This window comes from Barbus barbus (genome assembly GCF_936440315.1).
Source record: "Barbus barbus genome assembly, chromosome: 18".
Classification (NCBI taxonomy): domain Eukaryota; kingdom Metazoa; phylum Chordata; class Actinopteri; order Cypriniformes; family Cyprinidae; genus Barbus; species Barbus barbus.
This window is the reverse complement of record NC_136746.1, coordinates 21,544,426-21,570,274: the sequence shown is the minus strand read 5'-3', so window position 1 is coordinate 21,570,274 and position 25,849 is coordinate 21,544,426. Positions and strand designations below refer to the sequence as shown.

The following is a 25,849-nucleotide window of genomic DNA, read 5'->3' as shown; positions in this document are numbered from 1 at the left end:
TACGTTCCACAAGGTAATTATTTTAGTGTTGTTTTCACTATTACATAAAGTTAATGGCATTTCTGACTTCTCATACAATGTAAAAAGGCATCAAAACACCATGCAGTGTTATTATTGGTAACAAGTGCAACATATAATGCTATAACTAAATAAAGCCTTTTTTTATTAATACATTACATACAATAATTAATTCAACTTCCTTGCCCCCAATTCCTTAATTTAATTATGTAAACCTCAGCACATCCAATTTAAATTGCCAGCTGGGATCAGACAAACCACTTTCTATCAAAATACCATTATATTTAAATAGTGTTACTTTATTTACATGCTGTACTAATGAGCCTAAAATGGCAAAACCGTAATAATAATCCTGGTGAAAATGACTATCACAGGTGTCAAGTCAAGTCACCTTTATTTATATAGCGCTTTTAACAATACAGATCGTGTCAAAGCACTTAACAGTATCAAATTGGAGGATAGAGTGTCAGTAATGTATAATAATAAGATTAAATACTAGTTTAGTTTAAATAGTATCTGTGAAATCAAATTGACGATAATTGCTAGATAAGTGTCTATAGATAAGAACACTTCGGAACTGTTCAGTAGCTCTTTGCTTCAATTAAAGAAGAAAAAGGCACATGCAAGTACATGGTGTGTTGTATACAAAGCCGGTAAATTAACTTCAAAGCCGCATCTTTACCTCTGAACAAACAGGTTTTTTCCAACATTTCAGCCCATCCTGACCGAAAGCGCCTTTGGGAGTGTGGTGTGTTTGAACAGAAGTGCAGCGCATATAGTCTGCGGGAAGATCCACATGATGTGGTTGGCTCTCTCCCGCTGTGTAAGCACATAAATCTGCTTGTGCCCTGGAGGTGGGAACCGGCAGCACTAATTGACTGTAGAAAAATTAGGGGTCAGGGCCCCAGTAATATTAAGATTAATAAACTTGATCCCTCAAATGAAAGCAATCAGCCGAGGGGGTAGTAAGGTCCCTTTCTGCAGCAACGTGACCCGGTCAAATTACTCTTAGATCCCCAAAAACAGATGGATAAGTGTAGATGCATGCCTGTGTTTTTAATAAATACAAAAAAAGTGCATCATGACAATAATTAACTGAATTTAATTAAAACATACACTACATTGAAGAAGGTCTATAAGATTTATTTAAAGCAATTAATCATCAAGAACACTTCAAATTAATCAAATTTGAACGATTTTTATTTTAAATAAATGTTGTTCCTTTGGACTTTCTTTTGGACTATCTTTCTTTCTTCTGGACTACAGTTTCCCCAAAAAATATTAAGCAGCAATACTGTTTTCAATACTGATCATACAAAATGCACCAAATCAGCATATTAGAATGATTTCTGAAGGATCATGTGACACTGAAGACTGGAGTAATGGCTGCTGAAAATTCAGATTTGCCACCACAGCAATAAATAATATTTTAAAATGTATGAAACAGAAAATAGTTATTAGTGTAATAATATTCCACAATATTACTGTTTTTGCTGTATTTTTATAAATGAGCATAAGTTTTTATCTTCTTAAAAAACCTTAGCAACTTCAAACTTTTTAACTGTAGTGTACAATTTCATAAAAAATTATGCAAGATATATTTTTAAGAATTTTTTTTAAATCAATGCAAATGCAGATGTTATAATATAATGTAATAGAAAAAAAATAGAAAAAAATTATGCAAGACATATTGAATTTTTTTTTTTAAATAATGCAAATGCAGATGTTTATAATATAATATAATATAATATAATATAATATAATATAATATAATATAATATAATATAATATAATATAATAGGGGGTAAAAAAAATAAAATAGCTCACACATTTTTTACCTGCTTGTAAACCGCAGGTACTGGGATATGATGTGGGAATGTAATAAAAGGTAAAGTACTGAAACCTCAGCTCAGCGACATTGCATCCAATATCTCAGTCAACCTTGGTGGGTGTTCAAATGTTTTACAACAAAGCATCATCACTAGAAAAGGTCCTTGGCGAGGACGAAGCACAAATGAACAGGACACACATTAGCCCACCCTGTGGGCAGCCGTGGGGCTCCTCTACAGAGGCACTGCCACTTTGATCCCACAGTCTCACTGCTGCCAGGCCCAGAAGAGCCAGATTAGACAGCCGAAACGACACAAAGCACGCCGGCTCACTTTGTTCGCCCTGGCTCAGTAAAATGACACAGAATGCCATGGCGCCCCAAAAAAGTCTCCTCTGAGGTTTCCACTTCTTTTGAGGCAAACTCAGTGTTGTAAAAATGGGAGATCAAAGGACAGCACAAGTCACTGATAACTACAGCATATAATGACCCACTTCGAGAATGACACTTTTGTTGCTACAGCGCATGGTGCCGGGACCCTTCGCTATTAGTCATGCTGTTGCCTCATTTTCATACGACCTTTATTTGATTACATTAATTTCACTGAGACGGATTTAGAGTAATGATGGCAGAAATATGGTCACGATATTCTAAAGAAGAACTTTTCAAAAGAAGAGTCTTTTCGAGCCAAAGGTTGCTCATTTGGAATGATTGCTAACTGATTACTCTGAACTTTCCATGCAAAATAAGGTTGTGCCTGTGGTCTACTACAGGAGCGCAGTCGTTTGTCATTCACTGAAATGGAAAGTGGAAATGACTATGTTTGTTCATAAGGACAGGTACATCTAACCCTGTGATTGGGACTATTCTTAAAGAGGAGATTTCACCCATAGGTCTCTGAGTCTTGAGTAGCAACACCTGCCACAGAAAGATCAAAGCTGTTTTCACAGTCTTACTCTTCCCCTTTGACAGTATTATTTTGTGGCAAGCTGTGAATGGGAATAAATGTGTGAGAACCATGAACTCTCTACCTCTCTACCTTCTACTCTGCCTCCTTCCTTTCTCAACAACATAATCATGAAGGGTTTCTTTTTCTTACCAAAATTCTCAATGCTTAAATTAATAATAATAAGTCAAATGTGCAAAACAATCAATTATATACAATTCCTTTTGCTTCAATGAAGCATTAACTGCAACAAAGAAATATTGGTTGTTTTAGATAACTCATTGTCCCAATAAATCCAGTACAGCACTGCTATAATTAAACATTCAAATATCTTCAAATTATGATTTACTAACTGCAAAATGAAGCCACACATGGGTTCACAACCCCTATATTACTGACTGAACCTGTTAAACCACAGAATGTTTGAGATTTTGCACTTTTAGGGTTAAACGTGGGAATGAAATGCCATGTGTTTTCAATAATTTATTGCCATAATCAATCCAGTACAGCACTGTTATCAGATAGGAATGATAAACCACATGAAAATAATATGCTATGTCAGCCAATCCAGAAAGGTGAGCGGAGCTGTAAAATGCAGGAGTGATGTGGGGAAAGAGTGACAATATAAAAACTTTAGGTTGGCAGAGGTAGGACAAAGAATAGCTACCAGTATACAATTAATATTAAGAAATTGCAAAAAATCAGAAATAGGAAGTTGCATATTCAAAGTGAATTAAATGTTGAATTGAATAAACAAACTGAATAAACTAGGCATTTTGCTCATGAACAAGAGTATTTCTCATTCAGGTTGGTTGTAAGTCAGTCTTGTTTACAACAATCTTTTTGTCACTGAGATGAATCAAAATTTGCACCACTACACTCTCTGAATTTCTTATAAACTCTGCCCATGTGCACTGATTGACATGACTGATGTAGCATGTAATTTGCACTTGATTTATCATTTGTCATCAGCTTGAGCTTTTTATTCATAAACTGAACAGGCAGTTTAAGCTTTTAATTCATCATTTGAGTCATTCATTTGATTCATCATTTGAGATGTCAGTTTGAGCATTTGATTCATCATTTGAACATTCAGTTATATTTTTAATTACGACAATAATGTACTGGATTGATTATAAAAATGAAATATCAAACCCAATTGATATATCATTTCCTTTCTGTTATGCAATCCCATTACGAGGAAATATCATTTCATTTGATTTATCACTTTAAGAAGCCTTACGAAAACAAAAGTGTATCTGCATTTAAAAATTATTGACCATCGTGTATTTTGTTCTGATGAAGAAGAAATAATAAAAAAGGCTAAAATAAAGTGTTGTGGTGAAAGAAGCACAGAGGATGAAAAAAGGAGAGAGAAAAGATGGAGGGGTCTCTCCAGTCCGCATGCAATGCTGTGCAGGCCAGCCCCTGGCAGTGGTCATCATTAAAGTGCTTAATAGACCGTGGCAGGTCCACAACAGCTGACAGCCGACGGGTCCAGCGCTGAGTTTCCAGGGAGTGAGGGTCACCTTCAGGGGAGGAAGTGCTTTATCAGACCCTAAGGCCAGCCTGGCATTACACGTTCCTTCACCTTGCCCAGGTGCTCTGGATGGATGTCCACCGGCAGTCAGGTGGAACTGCAGAGTCCGACCTCCACGCCATCAAAAATAGCCAAAAAACATTAAGCTGGAAAGTGATGCAATTCCTCTACAAAAATGCTCGAACCTGCCAAGCATCACTTTCAAAGCCTCACACATTCCTTTCTATGCTTCTTTCTTATTTGATTTCTGTCATTTGCTCTTCAGATGAAAAGTAGCTCGCCTCTTGAGGAAGCATTGATTGGAAACGAGGTAAAAACGATACGGCTCGAAGCTGATATTTATAGAAGGCTGAAAAGAAGTAACTGTATTTAACTTACTAACATATTTAAAGCTCACTTGTAAAATGAAGCCAATCATTTTGCAAGGGTCACAATCGTATATTACCGACTGAGCCTGTCAGCCCACAGAAACGTGGAGTGTTTGAGCTTTTGCACTCCAGCAGCCGTCATAAGCCTCCCTGTTGTGTGTGGAGTATCCGTTTTCAGTGTGAATTGTGTGAATTAAATGCCTCGAAGCAATATGTGTGCGGCGTGGGAGAGGCGCGCGCCACGGAGAGGCAGGTATTCCATAACTGTTCAGAAACCGCCGCTCTGCTGCCAAAACAAATTTTGCTTCGGATGACTTTTGCCTGGAGCACAGATTAAGCTTTTGTCAACATCTGTGAAATATCCATGAGTATTAAATATCCATGAGTGAAGACTAATAAAAACAGTAGCTTCAGGAAGCGTGAACCCTGCCTGAATCTTACGACAAAGCTGACTGTCTTATAGCTGGTTATTAAGACTATTCCCCTCGGAGAAACATAATTATATACCTTCCTTCCCTCCAATGCATTTTAAATCACCTTGCATGGCCGGTTCGTGATTGGTTGGGGCTCCCAGAGTACAGCCTTGTTGCACTTCCAGAGAGGCAGGGAAGTGGCCTGAGCAGTCTCGGAGGACACAGTTTATCTGGGTCTGGACACAGGTGCGTCTCCAAATGAGAAACACTGAAGAGGGAATAAGCTCCCGGACGAGACCCCAAAACGCAGAAGCAGGGGAATGTGATTCAAGGTCGGCTGTGGTAAGCAGCAGCTCGGCACCGCTGATTGATTGGGTATGCAAGAAGCATCTGGCACACAGGAAACAGGAAGGTGACTGGGGGAATCACCAGGTGGTTCCGATGAATTATAGCCACTTTGCCCAGCGCCTTCCCCATCTCCCAGCCTACATACATGCCGTTATAAAGCGGCATTGTCGAGCCGCCGATACCTCGTGGATAAAGAGAGATTTGCGTGAGAAAGCCAAATGCATGTGTGGCACGCTTTCAGAGAAAAATCTTTAGTTTTTTTGTTCATTGCAGGAACCGCGTCTTTAAAATGTCATGTAAAAAAAACAAAAAACATTATAACCTTTTTATAGGTGATCGCCATGAATATTGATGACGCATTAATTAACACCCAAATTTAGCCATTCAATTTTCAATTACGGCTCAGACGTAGCTAGTGTGAAACTTCAGTGATTTAATTACATTTCACAAGAATGAAAGTGATGGATTGAGTCAAGTCAAGGCCGATAATAATCTCACATTTACAAAACTATAAGAAAGCCAAAGCGACTGGGTCATACTGTAAGCACTTGGAAAAAGTCTACAAGGGGAAAAAGAGTCATCAGGGAAGCATAATCAGACCACCGTCTGAGAGTTGCACAGTTCGGGGCCATTTTAAGACAATAAGAGGGGACTTTCGGCCAGGCACCCACACGCTTCCCACTGAGTCCCTAATCAGCTCTGCTCTGCTGGAGAGAGACCTCAGAGAACACAGCATACGGAGAGGGACAGGAAAAGCATCACCCCTATCGCTTTATATATCTCATGCCTCACTAGTCCGTAATCAGTTATGTATAATGATGGTTTGCAAAACACATCAAAATAGAAAACTGTGTAAAGACATTGTGGGTTAACTAAAAACAAAAATATAGAAAGTAAACACGGAAGACTGTTAACAGCAGTTGTGAAGGCTGCAATTCATTATGGAGTAAATCTAGCCCAGAATGTGTTAAAACATTTGCACTTTTGGCCCATAGGGAGAATAGTTCACCCAAAAAATGAAACTTTACTCACTCAAACAGGCATCATTACTCTCTCCTGGCTCAAATTCGCGAGCTCAAATATAGTCGCAAAACTACCATTTTCAGTGACTTCAAAATCAATAGTTTGATCGCTGGCAGCTTATTCACCACATCCACCATCAAATGACGGTTACATTTGTATTTTATGGCATACAGTAATTGCTCTGCAGTATAGCCATTCAAACCAGTTCAATTTTTGCTTATGATTTTTTTTGCTTACGATATTTATGCTTATTCTTTTCTTTTATGCCTGCAGAGATTATGAGCGAAACGTCACGTCATTGTCTATTAAACAGTGCCATCTCGAGGAGTAAAGAAGAATTGCATGCATTGAGTCAGATATTTGAATATTTTTGGCGCAGAAAAAAATATATACTTGCACTAATACACACCTCGGGTCTCAAGCGACCCTATACACTTTTTATAAAAAAAATCATCAGAAAACAGACATTCTTTTAAATTTTTATTATTATTTTCTTGTTATATTGTTTATAATGAATAGATTGAGGAATACTAAGAAAGTTGATGTCTATCTTTAAAAAATGAAGGAGGGAGAGGGTAGTGAATGACGTCCCAGGTCGCTAAAGACCCAAGGTATGCATTTAAGGGTTAATGGCCCCTTTAATAAATCCTCTTGAAGTTTCACACTAATTTTCTTCATTTTGTCTAAACAAATTACTCGTGTTTTTTCTTGCTAAGCGAGCACTGTTTTCATTATTTGACAAAATTACAGCTTGATTGAAAATTATACACAATAAAACATTACTCTGACTAAAGTGACATTTACCTTTTTTGTTTTTGTCACATCTCATATACCATATGAAGAATGCTCTTCACTGACACCCTTGTCTTCTTGGCAACCAATTAAATTAACTTATTAGGGCAAAATTGTTATATAGCCTATATTTTATACATATAATGTTCGAAGGTCTATCTATCTATCTATCTATCTATCTATCTATCTATCTATCTATCTATCTATCTATCTATCTATCTATCTATCTATCTATCTATCTATCTATCTATCTATCTATCTATCTATCTATCTATCTATCTATCTATCTGTGTGAAAAGTAACAAAAACGTAGGCATAGCAAAAGGTTTCCAACACAAAAAACAGCCTTACTATTTTATTTGTCTGTGTGACAATACTCTGCTCAAATACTATTAAGAAAACAAAACTTTTTATTTATTACATGTAAAATAGAGGACTATCGATATTTCACACAATCTCTAAACGACCATTTGTCTTTCCACTTATACAGTACATTAGCTACAGCACCATAGCTACTAAATTTAAAATACAAATAAATACATTAAAAAAAGCAGCAAAACTGAGGGAAAATCAGCACCTTGTTGTCTGACTGCACTTGCCTCATTAGGTAAGGATAGTACAAATTGTGTATCCCAGAAGGCCACGTGACACCTCAGACACTGACTCTGGTCAATCGCATGCAGAGAAGGCCTGCGACGTTCAGCTCATTTATTACAAGTAGTACATGCAGTAAGATGCCTATATGTCTCTCTCTGCACGTTTTCCTGGCCACATTTATAAGCTAATATAACCGTTGTGACATTTGATAGTTTTACGCTTCACAGATCACAGGTTTTACTATAGAAATATGTCATGGACGTCTCTATGCTCTGATCTGCGTGTAGTGGAAACTTAACACAGGAAATGACCTTCCCTTTGAAGAGGGAACATTGTACATTGTGTTTCATGTACTTGTCTTATTAATTAGTAAAAATTATGCAACAAATGTATTCTGTGTGAATAGAAAAGAGATCTGAATCTTCATTTCAAGATGTGCTTAGACCAAACAGCGCACATTTGCATTTACATTTACAATCTCAGGTCACCACCTGACAGCGAGACGAATGGTTAACCTGTCAAACTACACCAAGAACTCATCAGCAGGGCACTAGATGGCAGATTAATGGAAATGTGCCATATCATTTTTAATTACCTCTAAAGAGCAGGAGCACGGATTCACTTCAAGGGCTGTCAGTCTGTTAACGAGCAGAGAGCGAAAAAAGACCAATATCTATAATCTCGGATCTATTCTGAGCTCAATGTCACATATTAGAATCTCATTACATGCTAAATAACTGGTACACGGCTCACCATTTTATGAGTGAGCTATGGTGACAGAGGACATAAATAACATTACAACCATCTTAGAGGCCAAATCAACCTAAAAAAGGAAAGACAGGCACTCTCGAGTGGTCACAGCTGATTCCATTTTTACAATGACTTCATCTGTGATTTGCATACAGTCCAAAAGTGGCTCATGAGCATGTTGCTCATGCTGCTCTCTTTCACTGAACATATTGACCTCTGCTGTAGAAGACAATGCTTAATGCATCGAGCAGGCTTTGATGTCAATGGCAGACACGTAAGAATCAGTGATTTATTTATTTGTAGAAAACATTTAGTTAAATACTGCTGTATATCACTGTTTTGTTTTATGAGTTATAAATTCAAATTAGGGTGTTGCTTAAAAAAAAAAAGTCAGAATTGAGAGAAAAGTTTTTTAAATTTCCTTTTTTTAGTTTTTATTCAGTAGCGGAAACGGGCTTCCATATAAAATTGATCAATAGTGACAGTAAAATATAAAAAATGTATACTGCAAAAAAAAAAAAAAAATGTTGGAATGTTTTAAAGAAAAAAAAATATTTTCTTTACACACTGTTGTTTGCTGAATCATACATTCTGAGAAATATATAATTTAAAAGATCCTGACAAGAGACCCCTTTAACAGAGTTTTGTTTGTATATTTTCCTGAGGGTAGGATCGACTATAGTTTAAATTCTAGTTTGAACTATTGTAAATAATGCATACCTTGAAGCTTGCCATACAGTTTCAAAGTAGCTTCCCCAACACCGCATGAGTCATATGGAGCGCGTTTACAGCACATTTATGGTGCTTTTTGGAGCTTGACAGGCTATTCTTCAAAAATGTCCCTTTTGTGTCCCACAGAGTAAAGACAGGCATACAGGCTTGGAATAACATAAGGGTGAGCAAATAACAAAATAACTTTCATTTTTAGGCAAACTATTCCTTTGCCACATTAAATTTGAAGAAAACTTTGTGTCTAATCCCTATGCATGACCAGAGAAAACCAACTTAAAGCTATGAAATCTACTCTATGAATACACAAGCGATATATGAGGATGGATTGTGGTGCCTCTCTTGGTATTCATGGTTGTATATAGGGCTGATCTACCTTCATCTTCTGCATTAGGGCTCGCCGCGTCTCTCATAACCGCAGCTGAAACGCGACGAGGCTCCCTCATGAATGTGAGAGCAGACCTTGTTTTGTGCAGCAAAACCAATCAATGGCGTGCAGGCTTAGTGAAGACCTTCTCGTTAGAAGTGACCTTGAGAGATGGTAATGCCACTAAACCTGGTGATGTGCTGGGACGGTGGGTGTGATTAAAGAATTACGGGCGTAAACATCACTTACTTAGAAATGAAAGCGCTCAGTCTCTCTGCCTGGAGGGAAAAAGCAGTAAACACAAAAGTAGCACTGCTGTCTATGGGAGAATTAACACTCGTGAACAAACGCAAGCCGTGTGTACAGAATTAACATTCACCATACATGTATAATTTGCATAACGTCTGTATATATTATGTGAAAATCCTATTTAAATGCCAAAGGATTTCGTTTGGTTTCAAAGAAGGGCTTTGTTTTCAATAAACGAAAGCTATATACAGCAATGCACCAGAATATGAGAGATCCTCCTGCCTCTTGCAGAGAGAGAGAAAAAAAGCACTATTTAAAATTAGATATAGAAATGATATAAATATTGACATTATTTTTGGAAATGTGTTGAAAATGCTGCAAGCGGAAAAGAAGTGTCAATGCTGACTAATCTAGCCATATGGCAGATTTCTTAATTTTTTTTTTCTTCCATGTGATGCTCAAATGCGTTGAGATACCATATCAAGGGAAAACTGTTGAAGAGTAAATGTCAGTTACATGATAAAAACCTTGTAACGTGATTAAACCTAATTTGGTACATCATTGCTCAACCAAAAAAAGCTGAGGTACTTTATCGCTCCAGTGTCTCTCAAGCACCGAACAAAGACCAGGTTATTTCTCCCCTCGGCAAAACTCCCCAAGACCTCATTCCTCTGTCCACATTTCTGTCAACACTGCCAAACATGGCAGCTGGCCATAGAAATCACTCAGCACACCTGTCAGCATTACCCTCCAGAAAATAATTTGCTCAAAACTATAACAAGCAGTTATAATTAGCTGAGGGTTATTAAATATGTCCAACACTGGATATCTGGACTACAAAGGAAATCTAATAAGATGTGCCGGTGCATTTTTTACCTCCTTTCTCTGAGTCAGCGGCTGTGGTAGGCATAAATTAATGTGCATATGGAGAGCGATGTCACAGGATGTGAGGCAACCACTGAGGCCTTTAGCAGCTCTGCGGGAAAGCAATCTGTGTGAGTCTGGAGGTACAAATATACCACGGACACCTGTTTCCATACACATAGTGCTAGCGTGGATGACACTCACCTCTGCGAAACAGGCAAAAAGTTCACAGGTGTGTCTTAGTCTAAATTACAATCAACTAAATATCATAATCAACATTTAAATTTACACAACCAGTGAAAAGTTTGGACACACCTGCTCATTCAGTGTTGTTATAGCAAAGAATGAGCACATTTAGAATAATAGTCAAGTCATTTTACAAATTATCAATTTATATTATACATCAATTCATCAATATGAATATAAATCAAACATCATGAAATACATGATTTCACTCAAGTGTGCTCAAACTTTTGACTGTTAATGTAAAATTTCCGTTTTAAAAACAACAACAAAATTACTTACAATTATTATTATTTTTATTATGAAAATGATTGCCTAACTAATAATAGTATATAAACTATAATTAAGTGTATGTATGCATGTATGTGTGTATACAAAATGATACACTAAATTATTATTACTGTAATTATCAATAACAATAACAACATGTGAAACAGATTGATCATAAAGTACCTGTTTTAATTAAATAAATAAAAAATGAATAATAATAATAATAATTATTAAAAAATATTGTCTGATTATATATATATATATATATATATATATATATATATATATATATATATATATATATATATATATATATATATACACACACACACATACATACATAAAATATATATATACAGGGCCTAAAATGAACACTCGCCAAGTGCCAAATGCGAGTAAAAATCGACATTGGCGAGTAAATGTAACTGTCGCCAGTTGGTGGGTAAAACTTTTCCGAAATATAACATTGTAATGTAGTGAGAATAACAGCTTTTCTGACGTAAGCGAATAAAATAACCTTTTCAGAAAATTCTAATTACTTATGACTAAATTATTATTATTAGCAACAACAATAGCAACATGTGAACAGATTGTTCATAAATGACTACTTAATAATAATAATAATAATAATAATGTTGATGATAATAATAACAATAATAACAGAACTTGTGAAACTGAGTTTGTCCATTGACCAACTGTTTTACAATGCTCTGGAAACTACAGTAGTTTCTTTCAAATATTGTTACCAGGAAAACATTATTCAACTCTATGGAAAAAGTATGAAAAACAGTCATTAATTCCATGTACAAAAACAAGCAAGTACTAAACCCTTTATTTGTTGGTGTGAGATAATTGGCTACTTTTTCCTTCGTTACTTGTCGAGCAGTTGTCTGATGCAGTGGTGGTGTCGTGTTCCATGTCACGCCCTGCAACTTTAATTAAATGCGTTATAAAGAATGCACAGATTCGTAGACCCCATTACGGTTGATTCAATAATAATTAAAATATCCATCTGCGAGCATTAAATTGAAAATGCCCCCATGCGTAACTGCGTTGAAGTGTAATGATGAGAGTGTAACTGGGAGGGAAGAATTAGGAGACGGGTATGAGACAAAGACGGGCTTTCGCATGCTTGACGGCGCTCTGATTATCTAATCAAATCATTCAGATCTAGACAGGCTTTCTGCAGCTGATCTGGACTCATGACTTGTGGAGGTGAGCAACTCTGACGGCCACCGCTGTGGGAAAAAACAGTGACATCGCTACCGATGTCATGCATGCGCATATACATGTCAGTTGAGTCCGGCCCCACCGGTGTCTGCTACCCGCTGCTCTACTTCTGCCTGTTAATTAACCGTAATGATGTAAACAAGAACTCATCCTGACCACCTCACCACTGCCACAGGAAAACCAATCTGTTAAAACAATCACCAGGGACAGACCACCTCTTGCACCTCACACCATCCTCTCACACTGCAATCAACACTGACGGCCGTGATAATGACGGCAAGATGGAACTCCGGCTGCATGAACAGATTAGGCGATTTCTTGCACTTTTCGCAGCTGGGTGAATCTGCCTCGCCCAAGGGATGAAAGCTGTCAGGAGGTGTTAGTGGCAGTACGCACATTGACAGACCTTCATATATCTCGAGACCAAATGTCTCTAATGAATGAAACATGCTCCTCTCTCACCAGGGCTCTGATAAATAACGATCCCTCCCTCTTTTAAGACAAGAGTTCCTCAGGGTTTTATACTCTGTGGTCGTGCATTTCAATGACAGTCGGTTCTACCCCAGAAGCCTGGTGCACACTGATTTAGACCAGCAATTTAAGAAATTGTAAAAGATTACTTTCGTTCTTGAGCAAAATCGTCAATCTTAGATTGCTTGTTTTGACATGCTCACTGAAAGCCAATTAATTGCATTTACGATGAAGCTTAGCCTCAGTTGAAGTTTTGGGTTGCACTCCTCAATGCCACTGTTGCTACAATGGCCTACATGTATTAGAAAGAAAGAGAGGTTTAAATGTTAAATGTTAAAAAAAAAAAATAAATAAATAAATCACAAGACAGTGTATATTGGGCTTAGGGAAAACAGAACAAAAAACAATAGGAAACAACAAATTATTTTCCAAACAAACTTTAAAATTACCTGTTAATTGTTTAATTAAACTTCGTTTAAAATATGTTTAATAAAAAGTCTTGCATTATACAACATGACAACATGTGATGTGTGGTTTATCATCAAAAACACTGATTCTCAAGTGATATCTCTCTATACGAGCCATAGGGAATCGCTTTGGCACGCAGAATTCTTTCTCTTGCCATGTGTCATTGTGAAACACAAAGGAGATGAAGTCTCTTGTTTTGCTTCAGATTGTGAAACCCACCCTTGGTAATGTCTAATTAATATCCACTCATTGTGGAAGTCTCGTCTCCCACGGAGCCACTGAGACCAACATCTGTTTAATCAACATTTTCCACTGACAACCTCTTGGCTGTCGATCCTGTTGTGGTGTGGCAGAGGAATACAAACAATTGAAATTCACTAGATGATCCCAAAAGTTTCCTCCTCTGAGAATTCACTCGACAAGTTGACAGACACCACATATCAAAGCCTAGCAAAGTGCATTTAGGTGAAGAAAGTCCACTGGCATAAACTTTTCCAATTCAAACTTTGTTTCACTTTTGTCGCACATAGCTCAGTGCCAGTTTTTTCCCCCCCACATACTCTAAAATTACCTCCAAAAGGAAGAAAGATAATAGTACACAGTCACAGATGGCTCCCCAAGGCTCGTAATCAGTTAGCCACACCCCACATGCTGGCTACATGCTTTATTTCCCCCACTATGCCCCTTCATCAGCCTTGATTAGACCGCTGGAGTAAAATGTCACATTTTACATACCTCCATATTTCAGGCCAACACCAAACCTGACTACGGCTCCTGGATGGTCGGGGTGAAATGTCAAGGGATGCACCGATTCCTCTGTGCCCTACTTTGCAATTTCACAAATTTGTCACTTTCAGAGCAAGGCTGGCCATGGAAATCACAGATGAACTCTTCGTTAATACGTGCTAGGCAACCTGAACGCCACGGCCCTAATTGGAGCTAATTGGCTTTCTGTTGGCTTTGTTTCCGGATCAGATAAATAGCAAAGACAACACTAAGTGACACCCGTGACCTTTTAAAAGCTTCACTCTAATTAACCTTTTAGATGCATGCAGGTGTTTTTATGTAGGGCAGAGGGAACAAACTTGGCCGCAGAAGTCTGGAGGGGGGCGCGCTTTGACTCCGGTGGAGAGCACGGCATCGCCATTACAGCTGCTCGGGAAAGCGCGGATATTAAAACCATAAACACGAGAGCGTTCCGAGATAAAAAGGTCCTGCAGCAGAGTAATTTTACATCATCACTCAAATCGGCTGCTCATTACCAAAGCTCTCATCTTCACGCATATGGCTTATGGGAAACAAAGCGGCAGGCTGTGCCTCATGCTCTCCTGATTAAGTTTACCGCAATGTAGTGAGCAAAATAATGAAATTAAAAAAAGTTATAATTTCGCTTATTATAGCTCATCGCACGGTTCAATATCCCAGCACGCGCGAGCAAAAGAAAACGCCGGAGTGTTCCAGTAAAGAAGCATTAAAAGTCGATCAGCAGACACAGAATAAAACAGAGTTTATATGGATCTACCCATAAACCCTTCAATACTGTCAAGCTTTTATTGCGGTTTGCTTAGCGGTCTTACGAGCTGCCCGCGCACACCCACAATAAAAGCTTTATGCCACTCACAGCTATTCTAGAAACGAAGCTGGTGCCACTTACGTACAGGGACAATAATTTATGAGCAAAAGGGGGGAAAGGGCCAGAGAGAAAGTTGCTGTGCGATCCGTTAAGCACATAAATGTACATTAATTAATCACTCGGGGAGCTGAATCCCTGAAAGCGAGAGAGGATGGGGTGGCGATTTTACATGCAAACATTTAAATGCATAAATAATGAAGCGGCACAATGGTTTTAAGTGCTGTGATAAAACTCTTTAGGGGTCCATTCCTACATTTGGAGTGTTTATAACATTGTTTTCAGGAGATTTCTGTTGTTGTTGTTACAATAAGCTGGAACATGACTGGACATGTTCATGCAATAAAACATCACCACAGGCGCTTTGGTACAATGCTGAGTAAAATCATTCAGTTCAATTATTAATTACCTCATGCATGCATAGGGTTATTAATTATGCATGCCCCTCCAAATGCATCGATTAAGCACCATGTAAATGAGATGGTGTCAGAAATTGCTCCCAAACAGTGAAGGCAACACTATTGTGATTGATTCTCTATCCTCAGACGATTGCATCAAAGAATTAGCTCTCTTATCGAGGTCCACTCGTTCAGGAGTGAAATAGCCTTGATCCAGTTACACCACATTAGAATTCAGCCTTTGAGCTAAATGAAGGAGTGAACGGTCATCACCTGTGATCGCTTTAGCGTTAGCCCTATATAATGTGGTCGGCCCACCGTTTAGCAGTGCTGGCTTTAAAAAGATAGTTCATCCAAAAATTTAAATTCTGTCATTTACTCATCCTTGTGTTGTTTCAAATCTGTATGACTTTCTATGGAACACAAAAGATACTTTGAAAAATTAATAATGTTGTTTTGGACTCATACATTCATTGTATGGACAAAAACAGTTCAAATGTTTATCAAGACATTTATCAAAAGTGATACAGGTTTGGAACAACATTATGGTGGGTAAATTGTATTTTTGTACAAATCCCCTTATATTAAACAAAGCCTTTTTTCCCTCCTGGACAAGGTGTAAAGTCTCTCGACCCTAAATATATAAGAAGATAAGCTGAGGGGTTCCCACCAAACGGTAGTTGGACTGGAGGCCGAAAAAAATCATCACATCTTACAACACAGAGCCAATGGAAACTTTGAAGCTATCTAAAACTGGACACTCAATCTCACCGCACAACACCATCAATCACTCATTCTGCTGGGCTTTCAGTATTTCAATCAACAATTTGTGGTTACCAGACAATCTAAAAGTAAGCTAGTGCTATGATTACACATCTGTCTGGGAAAAGAGAGGCCACAAAATGCTGCCCGGCTCTTTATTCCTTACGAAATGATAGTAGACCGCCCAGGAGTTTGTTTAATGCGTATTTACCAAAATATCTCAATGATGTAGCACTGTGGAAAGCACCTACTCGTGGTTCCCTGTGGGTTTAGAAAGCCTGGAGGAGGTTCGTTACTCATGGGACTATTAACGGTGCAACAAAGACATTTGAGGTATATCAGATATTCATAATGGGCCAAATGTAAGGGGAAAAACCCTCATTGTTTTGTATCTTATTATTTCCCAGTAATTTTCATAACAGACCATTTTAGTATGGCGGTTTTGTTCTTTAAAGAAAAATAAGAGGGTTGGAAATTTAATAACTCACATAAATGTCATATAATGAGCAAAAACACACAAAAAAAATCAATGCAAAATGAGACGATGATGATGTTTTGGGTAAACATAGTTATTTCTCTTTGTAAAAGGTCAAGACTGGAGGGTATGTTATGAGTTTGGGGGAAAAACGAATCACTTTGGAGTGGGGAATGGCTACCAGATGGCGATGTACTCAAGCAGGAGTGACTGGCTGTTTTTACAGGAGGGGAATGGGAACTGGCTGGCATGGCTAATGAAGACAAGAGACCTATCCACCTAGAATACCTTCAGGCATTCAATAAGCCCGTATGGAGATGAGCTGCTCTCTGAGGGGTTGACTATTGAATTGCTATACATGCAAATACATGCACAACTACCTCTGCTACAATTCAATGAATAAAAAAAGAGAGAGAAAATACTATTTAAAAAGATCTCAACCAGATTATGCCAATTTTGGCACATAAAACATCAATATGGGGGTAAAAAAATATAAATAAATAAATAAATAAATAGGTCCAAGACTTGCATAAATATAATATAAATAATTATTTTAAATAATAAATTGTTTATTTTATAATTATTATATTATTATTATTTTTATAAATCATAATTTGTTATGAGGAAAGTCGTATGACTTTTTTGAGCCTCATATAGCAATTTATTTGACTTTTTTCCCTTAATTGTAATAATTGTAAAATAGTTTTTTGATCAAATAAATGCAGCCTTGGAGAACATAAGAGCTTTTATTCAAAACCATTTAAAGTCTTACCAACTCCAAGCTTTTGAACAGCAGAGTAGCTAAATAGCAAGTGTTTTTCATTCTTCCACCAGTGATTTAAAAATCTAAAAACAAATCTGACAATTAACACCCTGGTTAATCACAAAGTGCGAATGCTTTATCAGCAACACTGTCTGCTACGTGGTTCTATTCTCTTCTGTTCTTCACAACTGTTATCAAGTCTTCGCTCATTAACAATGTTACAAAAAACCTCTACTGCTTCCCCAAGCTCTCACTGTCCCAAAATACCCCAGCATGTTCCGTGCATTTAATGTCTCTTGGCTCTCATACATATTGACATAGAGCAAAACTCCTCCCACCCCGGCCAGTTCAGACAGTTTTATTATCTTGACTGATTTTGCGATTTGTACTCACCCGTCCCTTTGATTTTACCACAGCACCGCCCATATGAGCAACTACTGCTAAGGGTGCACATAAGCAGAGGCCTTTGCGGCAGCGATTTTTTTTATCTAGCCAGCCGATCGAGACAAGGGCCACCATAAATTATCGGTTCTCAGCGCCGTAGAGCATTTTGTGGCTTCATGGGTGCATGGTAAATGCACTTCGCCAGAGCCACAGTTCCCACTATTCCCCATGCTGGCGTTCTGGAGTGTGGTTAGCTCTGCTGATGTCCTCAGACCAGGCCGCGGTCATACGTGGCTCCAACGGGCCTCCAGGGGAACATGACAGATTGCTCACTCGGTCGCAGAAACGAGCCGAGCACAGAAGTGGGAGTGTGTATCCGGGGTTCACATGGGAGGCGTGTGACCGGATATGCCGGATTTTAATCACATTCTCTCACATACACACAGCAGCACACTTCTTTTAAAACACAAAAGTACTAAAAGTAGAATAATAAGAGTTTGGCATTATATATAGGTATGGTTTGAGTGTGGTTTGAGGAAGTTATTAAGTCAAAAACTGAAAATCAAAGAAATTTATTACTATTTTTTAAGTATAGAAAATGCCAAATTTAAAAGAAAAAAGTTTAAAAAGCCATAAAGTTGCAAAGTCTGTAGACTTATAGAGAGAGAATAATAGACGGATAGATTGATGCACAGATTGTAAATAAAATAAAATAAATAAGATAAGATAAGATAAGATAAGATAAAAAAATATTAGATGAAAAAACTTAAACGAAAACTAGAAATGCTGCATTGGTAGTTTACAGAAACAAAAGTTTGTTGAAACACTAAAAATTGCTCAAATTAAAACAAACAAAATTGAATACTAAAAATAAAAAAACTTAAAATTTAAACATTTAAATTATAAAAATAAAATTGAATTTAAAATATTAATAAATATTACATAAATAATGCAAAGTAACAGATCAATAACACCGAAATGTTATAATCAAACTCATCCTTGCTCTCAAACCCTCACTAGGTTTACGCCGAATCTTTCCCAGCATTAATGTGGAACAGAGCAGAAACGGCAACACCCGACAGAGAAGAAGAGTGAGAATCCTCCATCTCTTGCTCCTGGTCCAAGAAGTGTTAAACCACATTCTGGAGGTTAAGCATCTTGGCTGTGAGAGCTTGTCATTTCTAAAGATGAAGCTCATCCTTTATTCAGCTTCACGGAGCAAACACAGGTGTCATGCTAAACTAATGTGCCCTAAGCTATCGCTTCCAGTAAAACATTACTCATCCCAATCTCCAGGAGTGTTTGTTGGCAAGCGACAAGTGCATCAATGCTAACCTTCTAACCTTTCCTGCAGATAACACACCTGTCTAAAGATATGCAGGGTGATACAAATGGTATAAATGATAATGACAAAGAAAACAAGCATTCAGTTCAGCATATGGTGCTCAGAAACAAAACATTACTGTAAAACACTACTGAAACCATTGAAGCAGTACTGAAACTACTATTACAACTACTGATAATGATAGAGAAGTTTCACTGTAATTCGCAAAATTATGTGTGAATTCTTTTCACAGATAACTTGTACTCATGTATTCATACAATTTCAACTATGCTTTCAGGAACGAGGGGGGAAACGCGAGGAAGTGAGGGTCCTCATACTAACATTTCAGCACTGGATTCCTCCTGTCTAAAAATATGTTCACGGGACCCTATCGCTTGAAATAATCAAGGGGAATTTGTCTGCGCAGCACATGTGGGCCACAGCACATGTTTAGATCTCTCTCTGCCTCAGGGGCTGTCTTTGGGCTCTCAAGAACAAGGATTAGCTCGAGAGCTCATCCAATTCCCATCTTTTGTTGCACATGTTTATGTTTTTTTTTCCCCCTCATGTTTCAAATCCCCTTGCAATTCTCTGGCATCCCACTAGGCGAACCGTTCCTTTTCTAGAAACATCCACTACTCTTCCTTGTGACAGATTCTCCAATGAGTTTAGCACTAATCTACCAGGCAAGTGGTCTGGAACCTCTGCTATAAATCAGCCACTGACATACCATAAAAACAGTGGATTCTTATAATTTCACCGTTCACCGCAACTTACACTAAATGTGCGCATACACTAAAGCACTCGAGCATAACGGCTAGCAAAACTCACCGGACAGACATCAGTCAATCAAAACGGGCAGCAATAATCTGTAGCAGCTGTCTAAACATGTCCCACCGAACCGGACTTGCCTTAGAGTAAAAGCAGAGCACTGTTTCATGTCAATATGTGAATTATTGAATAAATAAATAGAGAAGGGAAGCCAAATACATGTGTGGAATGTGCATGTAAGAGAGCGGGTACTGTAACGAGTGAAGAAATATAGAGCGAAGGATGCACGGCCCCTTTCCTGGCTACTCCTGTGCTACCTAATGAGGCCTGTAAGAATCTCTGGGCTATGCTTTGGGAGTAAATATACATCCCAGACCCCCCAGACTCATTCATGACCTTCTAGGTGGGTTGCAGCGGTGAAGGTCTGTGTACGCCATAAGATAAAAATGAGTAAACATAATCGCTAATTAGCACTTAACTCCCAGTCACTCGTGGAAGGCATGTGCATTTCTCACAGCCATAAGTGAATCCGTGCAACCTTAATCACGCCATTCCAACCTTGTAATGACGATGACGCCAGACCTCTCCATCCTCACGGTGAGATTAAAGCAGTTCGTCAAGTGCCGAAGTTAGCGATTTGTCCCGCAAAGACGGTCTCATCATGGCTAATTGTGAGAGATCCTCTCAGGGGCCTCTGCTGGTCTGGATGGAGGAGCTGATTGGTCTGTCTAGCGCACGGCCCCTCTGGTTGTGGCCACCATGGATTAAAGCAGATCCACAACTCATATGCACCAGATGGTGGAGATAGGGTCAGCAGCTGGAACAGCGCACGATCAGACTCTATGTCTTCCCGGTCCAAAGCTGCTGGTCTTTAGCCAGCTTCATTAAAGCCTGAGGTTGTCTGGTAATTTACAGAGCTGAGAAACAATCTGAACATAGTTGCAATATGGAAAATATGAGCCTTATCCATTCCAGCTGTTTCAATGGCTGTAAGACATACAGTGTGCATGGTTCTTTAAAAGCTAGAGAGCAAACTAACACCTTTGTTATGATTTACTAAGAATAAAAAAATATTTCCTTCCTTGATTTCATAGGAAATGTTTTGCCAGTTAGTTAGCAATAATTGACCCTGACACTTAAATATACATGAGAATGCTAATCAAACTGAGGAACTGCATTCAAAATATAACAAAAATTGTTCTGATCCAATGTTCTTCAGCAATAATTAAGATGTCACCAAAAAAATGAACATTATGATGATAATTAACAAACTTTAATTAAAACATACTGTAGACAGAACCATGACAAGAAAAAATATCTCCGCAATACATTAACAACGCATTAAAAATGTTTTTGAATAATTGTTTTAGGTATTCCTAAAAAAATTACTTGTCCCTTTTAGACTTGCACTCTATTCATTTACTAACTGCTTGTTTTCTTAAAAAAAAAAAAAAAAAAAACAATGGATAAAAGCATCTGCTAAATGACTAAATGTAAAATGTAACTGTATTCCAATCATAGTCAGTAATGCTGGGGACTGAACCTATTTGAACACACCTGTAAAGCACTATATATACTGTATATATATACTGTATATATATATATATATATATATATATATATATATATATATATACTGTATATATATATATATATATATATATATATATATATATATATATATATATACACACACATTCACATATATATGCAGTCCCCTCCATACGTATTGGAACAGTAAAGGCAAAATTGCTCTGTTGGCTGTGGAGTCAAGACATTTGCAAATATGATTAAAAGATGAATATGAGACAAAACTACAGAATGTCACATTTTATTATTAGCCGTTTCAACACATACATGTTTTACCAAATAAAAAGAACAGCACTTTTAGAGTTCATCCCACTCATTGATGTGAGCATAAGTATTGGGACAGTTGAACATAAAGCAGATATAAAAGATTAAAAGCTATTATTTAGTTGCAGATCCCTTGCACACAATCACAGCAGTGAGTCTGTGACCCATAGACATCACCAGACTCTTGGTCTCATCCTTTGAAATACTTTCTCCAGCCTTTAATGCAGCCAATTCCAATTGTTGCTTGTTTTGGGGAATTTCTGTCTTTCCTCTTCAGCTGGTGAAATTCATGTTCAATCGGATTTAAATCTGGAGATTGACTTGGGCAATCTAAGACTTTCCATTTCTTTGCCCTTATAAACTCCTTGACTGAACTGGCAGGGTGTTTTGGGTCATTGTTCTGATGCAATATGAAGTACTTCCCAATGAATCTGGTGGCATTTTCTTGAATTATTGGTAGGCAAGATGGTTTTGTACCCTTCCAAATTCATTCTGCTACTGTCATCATACATTAAGTCATCAATAAAGATGAGAGGCCCTGTTCCAGAGACAGTCATACATGCCCATGCCATGACGCCACCTCCACCATGCTTTACAGATGAGGCTGTATGCTTAGGACCATTTGCAGTTCCATTTTTTTTCTCCACATTTTTACTTTCCTGTCACTTAGATCAAGGTTCATCTTTGTCTCATCTGTCCATAAAAACAGTTCCAAAACTCTTCTGGCTCACCTTTGTGCTTTTTTTGCAAACTCTAATCTTGCCTTTGGTGCTGGTCAGAGGTTTGCATCTTGCTGTGTAGCATCTGTAATTCTGTGTCAAAGTCTCCTGAGGACAGTAGATTGTCAGAGCATCACCCCAGCTTTCTGGAAGTTGTTGGTGATTTTACAGACGTCTTTTATGGTTCATTTTCACAGCTTTTATGATTTGTGTGTCATCAACTACTGTTGTTTTCTCAGCCGATCAGGTCATTGTTGGTTGCTGGTGGTTTCCAAACTCTTGATTTCTCCATGCCCTTTGTTTTGCCATAGCTCTAATTGACTTCCTCTTTTCTTTTATCATCCAAATTGCTTGCTTTTCTCTCAAAGTCAGCTCCCTCATCTTCATCCTGGTTTGTGTGTGTCATCATCGATTGCAAGATTCAGAATACAGAAGTAATGGATATAACTGATACGACACATTGCCTGCTTTTAATATCTGAAGAATTAATGCAACAGGACACAGCTGATCAACTGTTCCAATACTTATGCTCACATCAGATTGAGGGAAGAAACTCTAAAAGTGCTGATATTCTTAGCTGGTAAAACATCTATAAGTTGAATCACCCAATAATAAAATGTGACATTCTGTAGTTTTGTCTCATATTCATCTTTTTACTCATATTCATACTTTTGGAGGGCACTGTGTGTGTGTGTGTGTATATATATATATATATATATATATATATATATATATATATATATATATATATATATATATATATATATATATATATATATATATATATATATATAAAGCATTATGTTTGAGATCAGTCACACTATGAATAACTGTCTGGTTCAGCTCAGCTACCAAATCTGACCTCAGAAGACTACGGAGGGTAGTCCGGACTGCTGAGCGAATCATTGGTACAACCCTACCCACTCTCCAAGAACTGTACTTATCCAGAGTGAGCAAAAGGGCTGGTAAAATCACTCTGGACCCCTCACACCCAGCACACTCCCTCTTTGACCTGTTACCGTCTGGTCGACGCTACAGAGCTCTGTGCACCAGAACGACCAGACACAGGAATAGTTTCTTCCCTCAGGCTATCCACATCAGAACAGCTGAATGTGAGCTTGAGGTAGATTTATGTGGAAAGAGATTGGGTTTTACACAGACTAAATTATTGATATTCTGTACGTCACCAGAGTATTCTACCATTTCAGAAGTTCAAGTTATGACACTGTAACATAAAAAAAGAGGCCAAAGGAATGTAAAAATAAAAATGACACATGCTTGATTCACAATAAGATTAGTAACATGCATTTATAAAACAGAAGCAATGAATATGAAATGATGAAATATTTAAGGACATTTAAGAAATATTTTTATCAAAAGAGACAGATTTGTCTAAAACAAAACAAAGAATGTAAAAATTGCCCAAGTGTGAATTCCGTTCAACATCTGGCTTTAGATCTGCTTCATGTTACAAAATGTGAGAATTAATACTGCAACAACAACAAGAGCAACTGTTAGTCACCAAGGAGGGCACGGCAGCCCAACCAATAAAACCCTTGTGGAAACCAACAGAAAATGTTGCCTGTTTGTCTTTATCTACATTTTTTTCCTCAGGCCCTGCTAAAAGGCTGTGTTGCAACCATACAACGATCGACAATAAATGCACAAACAAGGGAGCATGTCTTACAGCAACATCACCATTGTACAATCATCTTCAAAACTGTTATTTTGCTGACTTCAAGATATCAAAACACGGTCTTGAATGCATCAACAGAGTCACAGAGCTGCTTGTCTGAAATGGACTGTTTGTAAAGTCTGTCTTAAAAGCTTTTATACTCACCACAGATCTCAAGTTATTGTCCTTCATCAGCCTGAGGGAGTATTTGTAGCATGATTCAAGGTCATCTCTTTGGGACTGGCCCACATTTCCTCTGGCGATTGGGCCAACAGTATGGATCACATCTGAAAGAAGAAATAAGCAGAGTGGTTTATGTCTATACAATGTCAAAAACTTAAACCTCTGTGTGTGTAAATCATAATGGAAATATGTGCCACTGTAGCTAACACAACTTTTCAATTAAAACTGTGACACTGCTCAAACTGTGACACTGCTCAACACCAGCAGACAAATCCCACGTCAAACAACAACAAAACAAAGCTTCCTGTCATATCTTCAAAGGCAAGTAATACAAGAGAATGACAAATAGAACCGTTTCAGAACTGCCGAGGCTCATGGAAACGCACCCGCACATTCCCAATTCTATTGGGTACAAAACAGCTTATTTTTCTGCAGCGTTATCACGCTACAAAAACAAGAGTCAACCAACAATGACAAAAACCAACAATGGAACAAAGGGGCTGATTTGTACAAGCCAAAAAAATGCCCCAAATCAAGTACATTTATTCAGTTAATGAAATGGAAGAGCAGATAGAAAATCAATTACTCCGTCCTTTTATCCTATCTATTCATACATTCATATCTGCTCGTAGCTGCCCTCCTGCTACTTGTGCATAGTAATGTGTTGGTTGTCAGTCAGCGTGAGGCTGGTCTGAGGCGAGAAGGCTGAGGGAAGCGGGCTGGTTTAATTAAATCATTGCAGTGATGACAGGGGAGTTAAGGAAGCTGCGCATGAATCTGAGAGAGAAATAACATAGCCCTTCCTGTCTGACTCCTCCAGGCCCTGGAAGCTGGGCGGCAGTGGGCAATTAATAACAATAAACAGGTCGCATTGCTAGGCCTGTTCACGCTGCCTCTGTGGCCCTCGCTTCTTTTACAGTCAGCATTTTACAGCAGACAAGCAACAAGACAACTTCACAGAGAACTCTTTGTTATTATTAGCTGTGCATTTTATATATTACCAGCATTTTTAAATGTGAAAAACAGGGAAATATAAATGGTTTTGGTTAGGTGCAACCACAAGTGATATTTTGTCTGCTGCTCCGTTTCTCTTCCTGCTGTGTCACACTGAGTAGCCCTGCCCATACTGAAATCCAAACTATGCTGCACATAACTGTATATTAAATACCAAGTATGTTCTGATTGGCTGCTATTGTTCCACACTGCACACTTCACATTCTTGCTTTCAGTGACTAGAGAATTTAACTCATGTCTGGTCAGCACACTACTTTAGCCCCAGCTCTAGCTAGTGAACACAATAGTGCATCATAAAATACAATAAGCAACTAATTTGGTAAATTCCAGAATTCTGGGTTCTCTATCAACATCTGTGATTGAAATCACAGATTATTTGCAGA

At 37.9% G+C, this 25,849-nt stretch overlaps 1 protein-coding gene across 2 annotated transcripts in view; it reads right to left on the bottom strand.

Annotated features, from left to right (window-relative positions):
* macrod2 (mono-ADP ribosylhydrolase 2) overlaps nt 1-25,849 on the bottom strand; it is a 532,294-nt gene that overhangs the window by 155,779 nt on the left and 350,666 nt on the right. For both annotated transcript variants that reach the window (XM_079440480.1, XM_079440481.1), the window contains one exon: nt 24,435-24,556. In XM_079440480.1, coding sequence (XP_079296606.1) covers nt 24,435-24,556 — 122 coding nt within the window. The remainder of the gene's footprint in view (nt 1-24,434; nt 24,557-25,849) is intronic.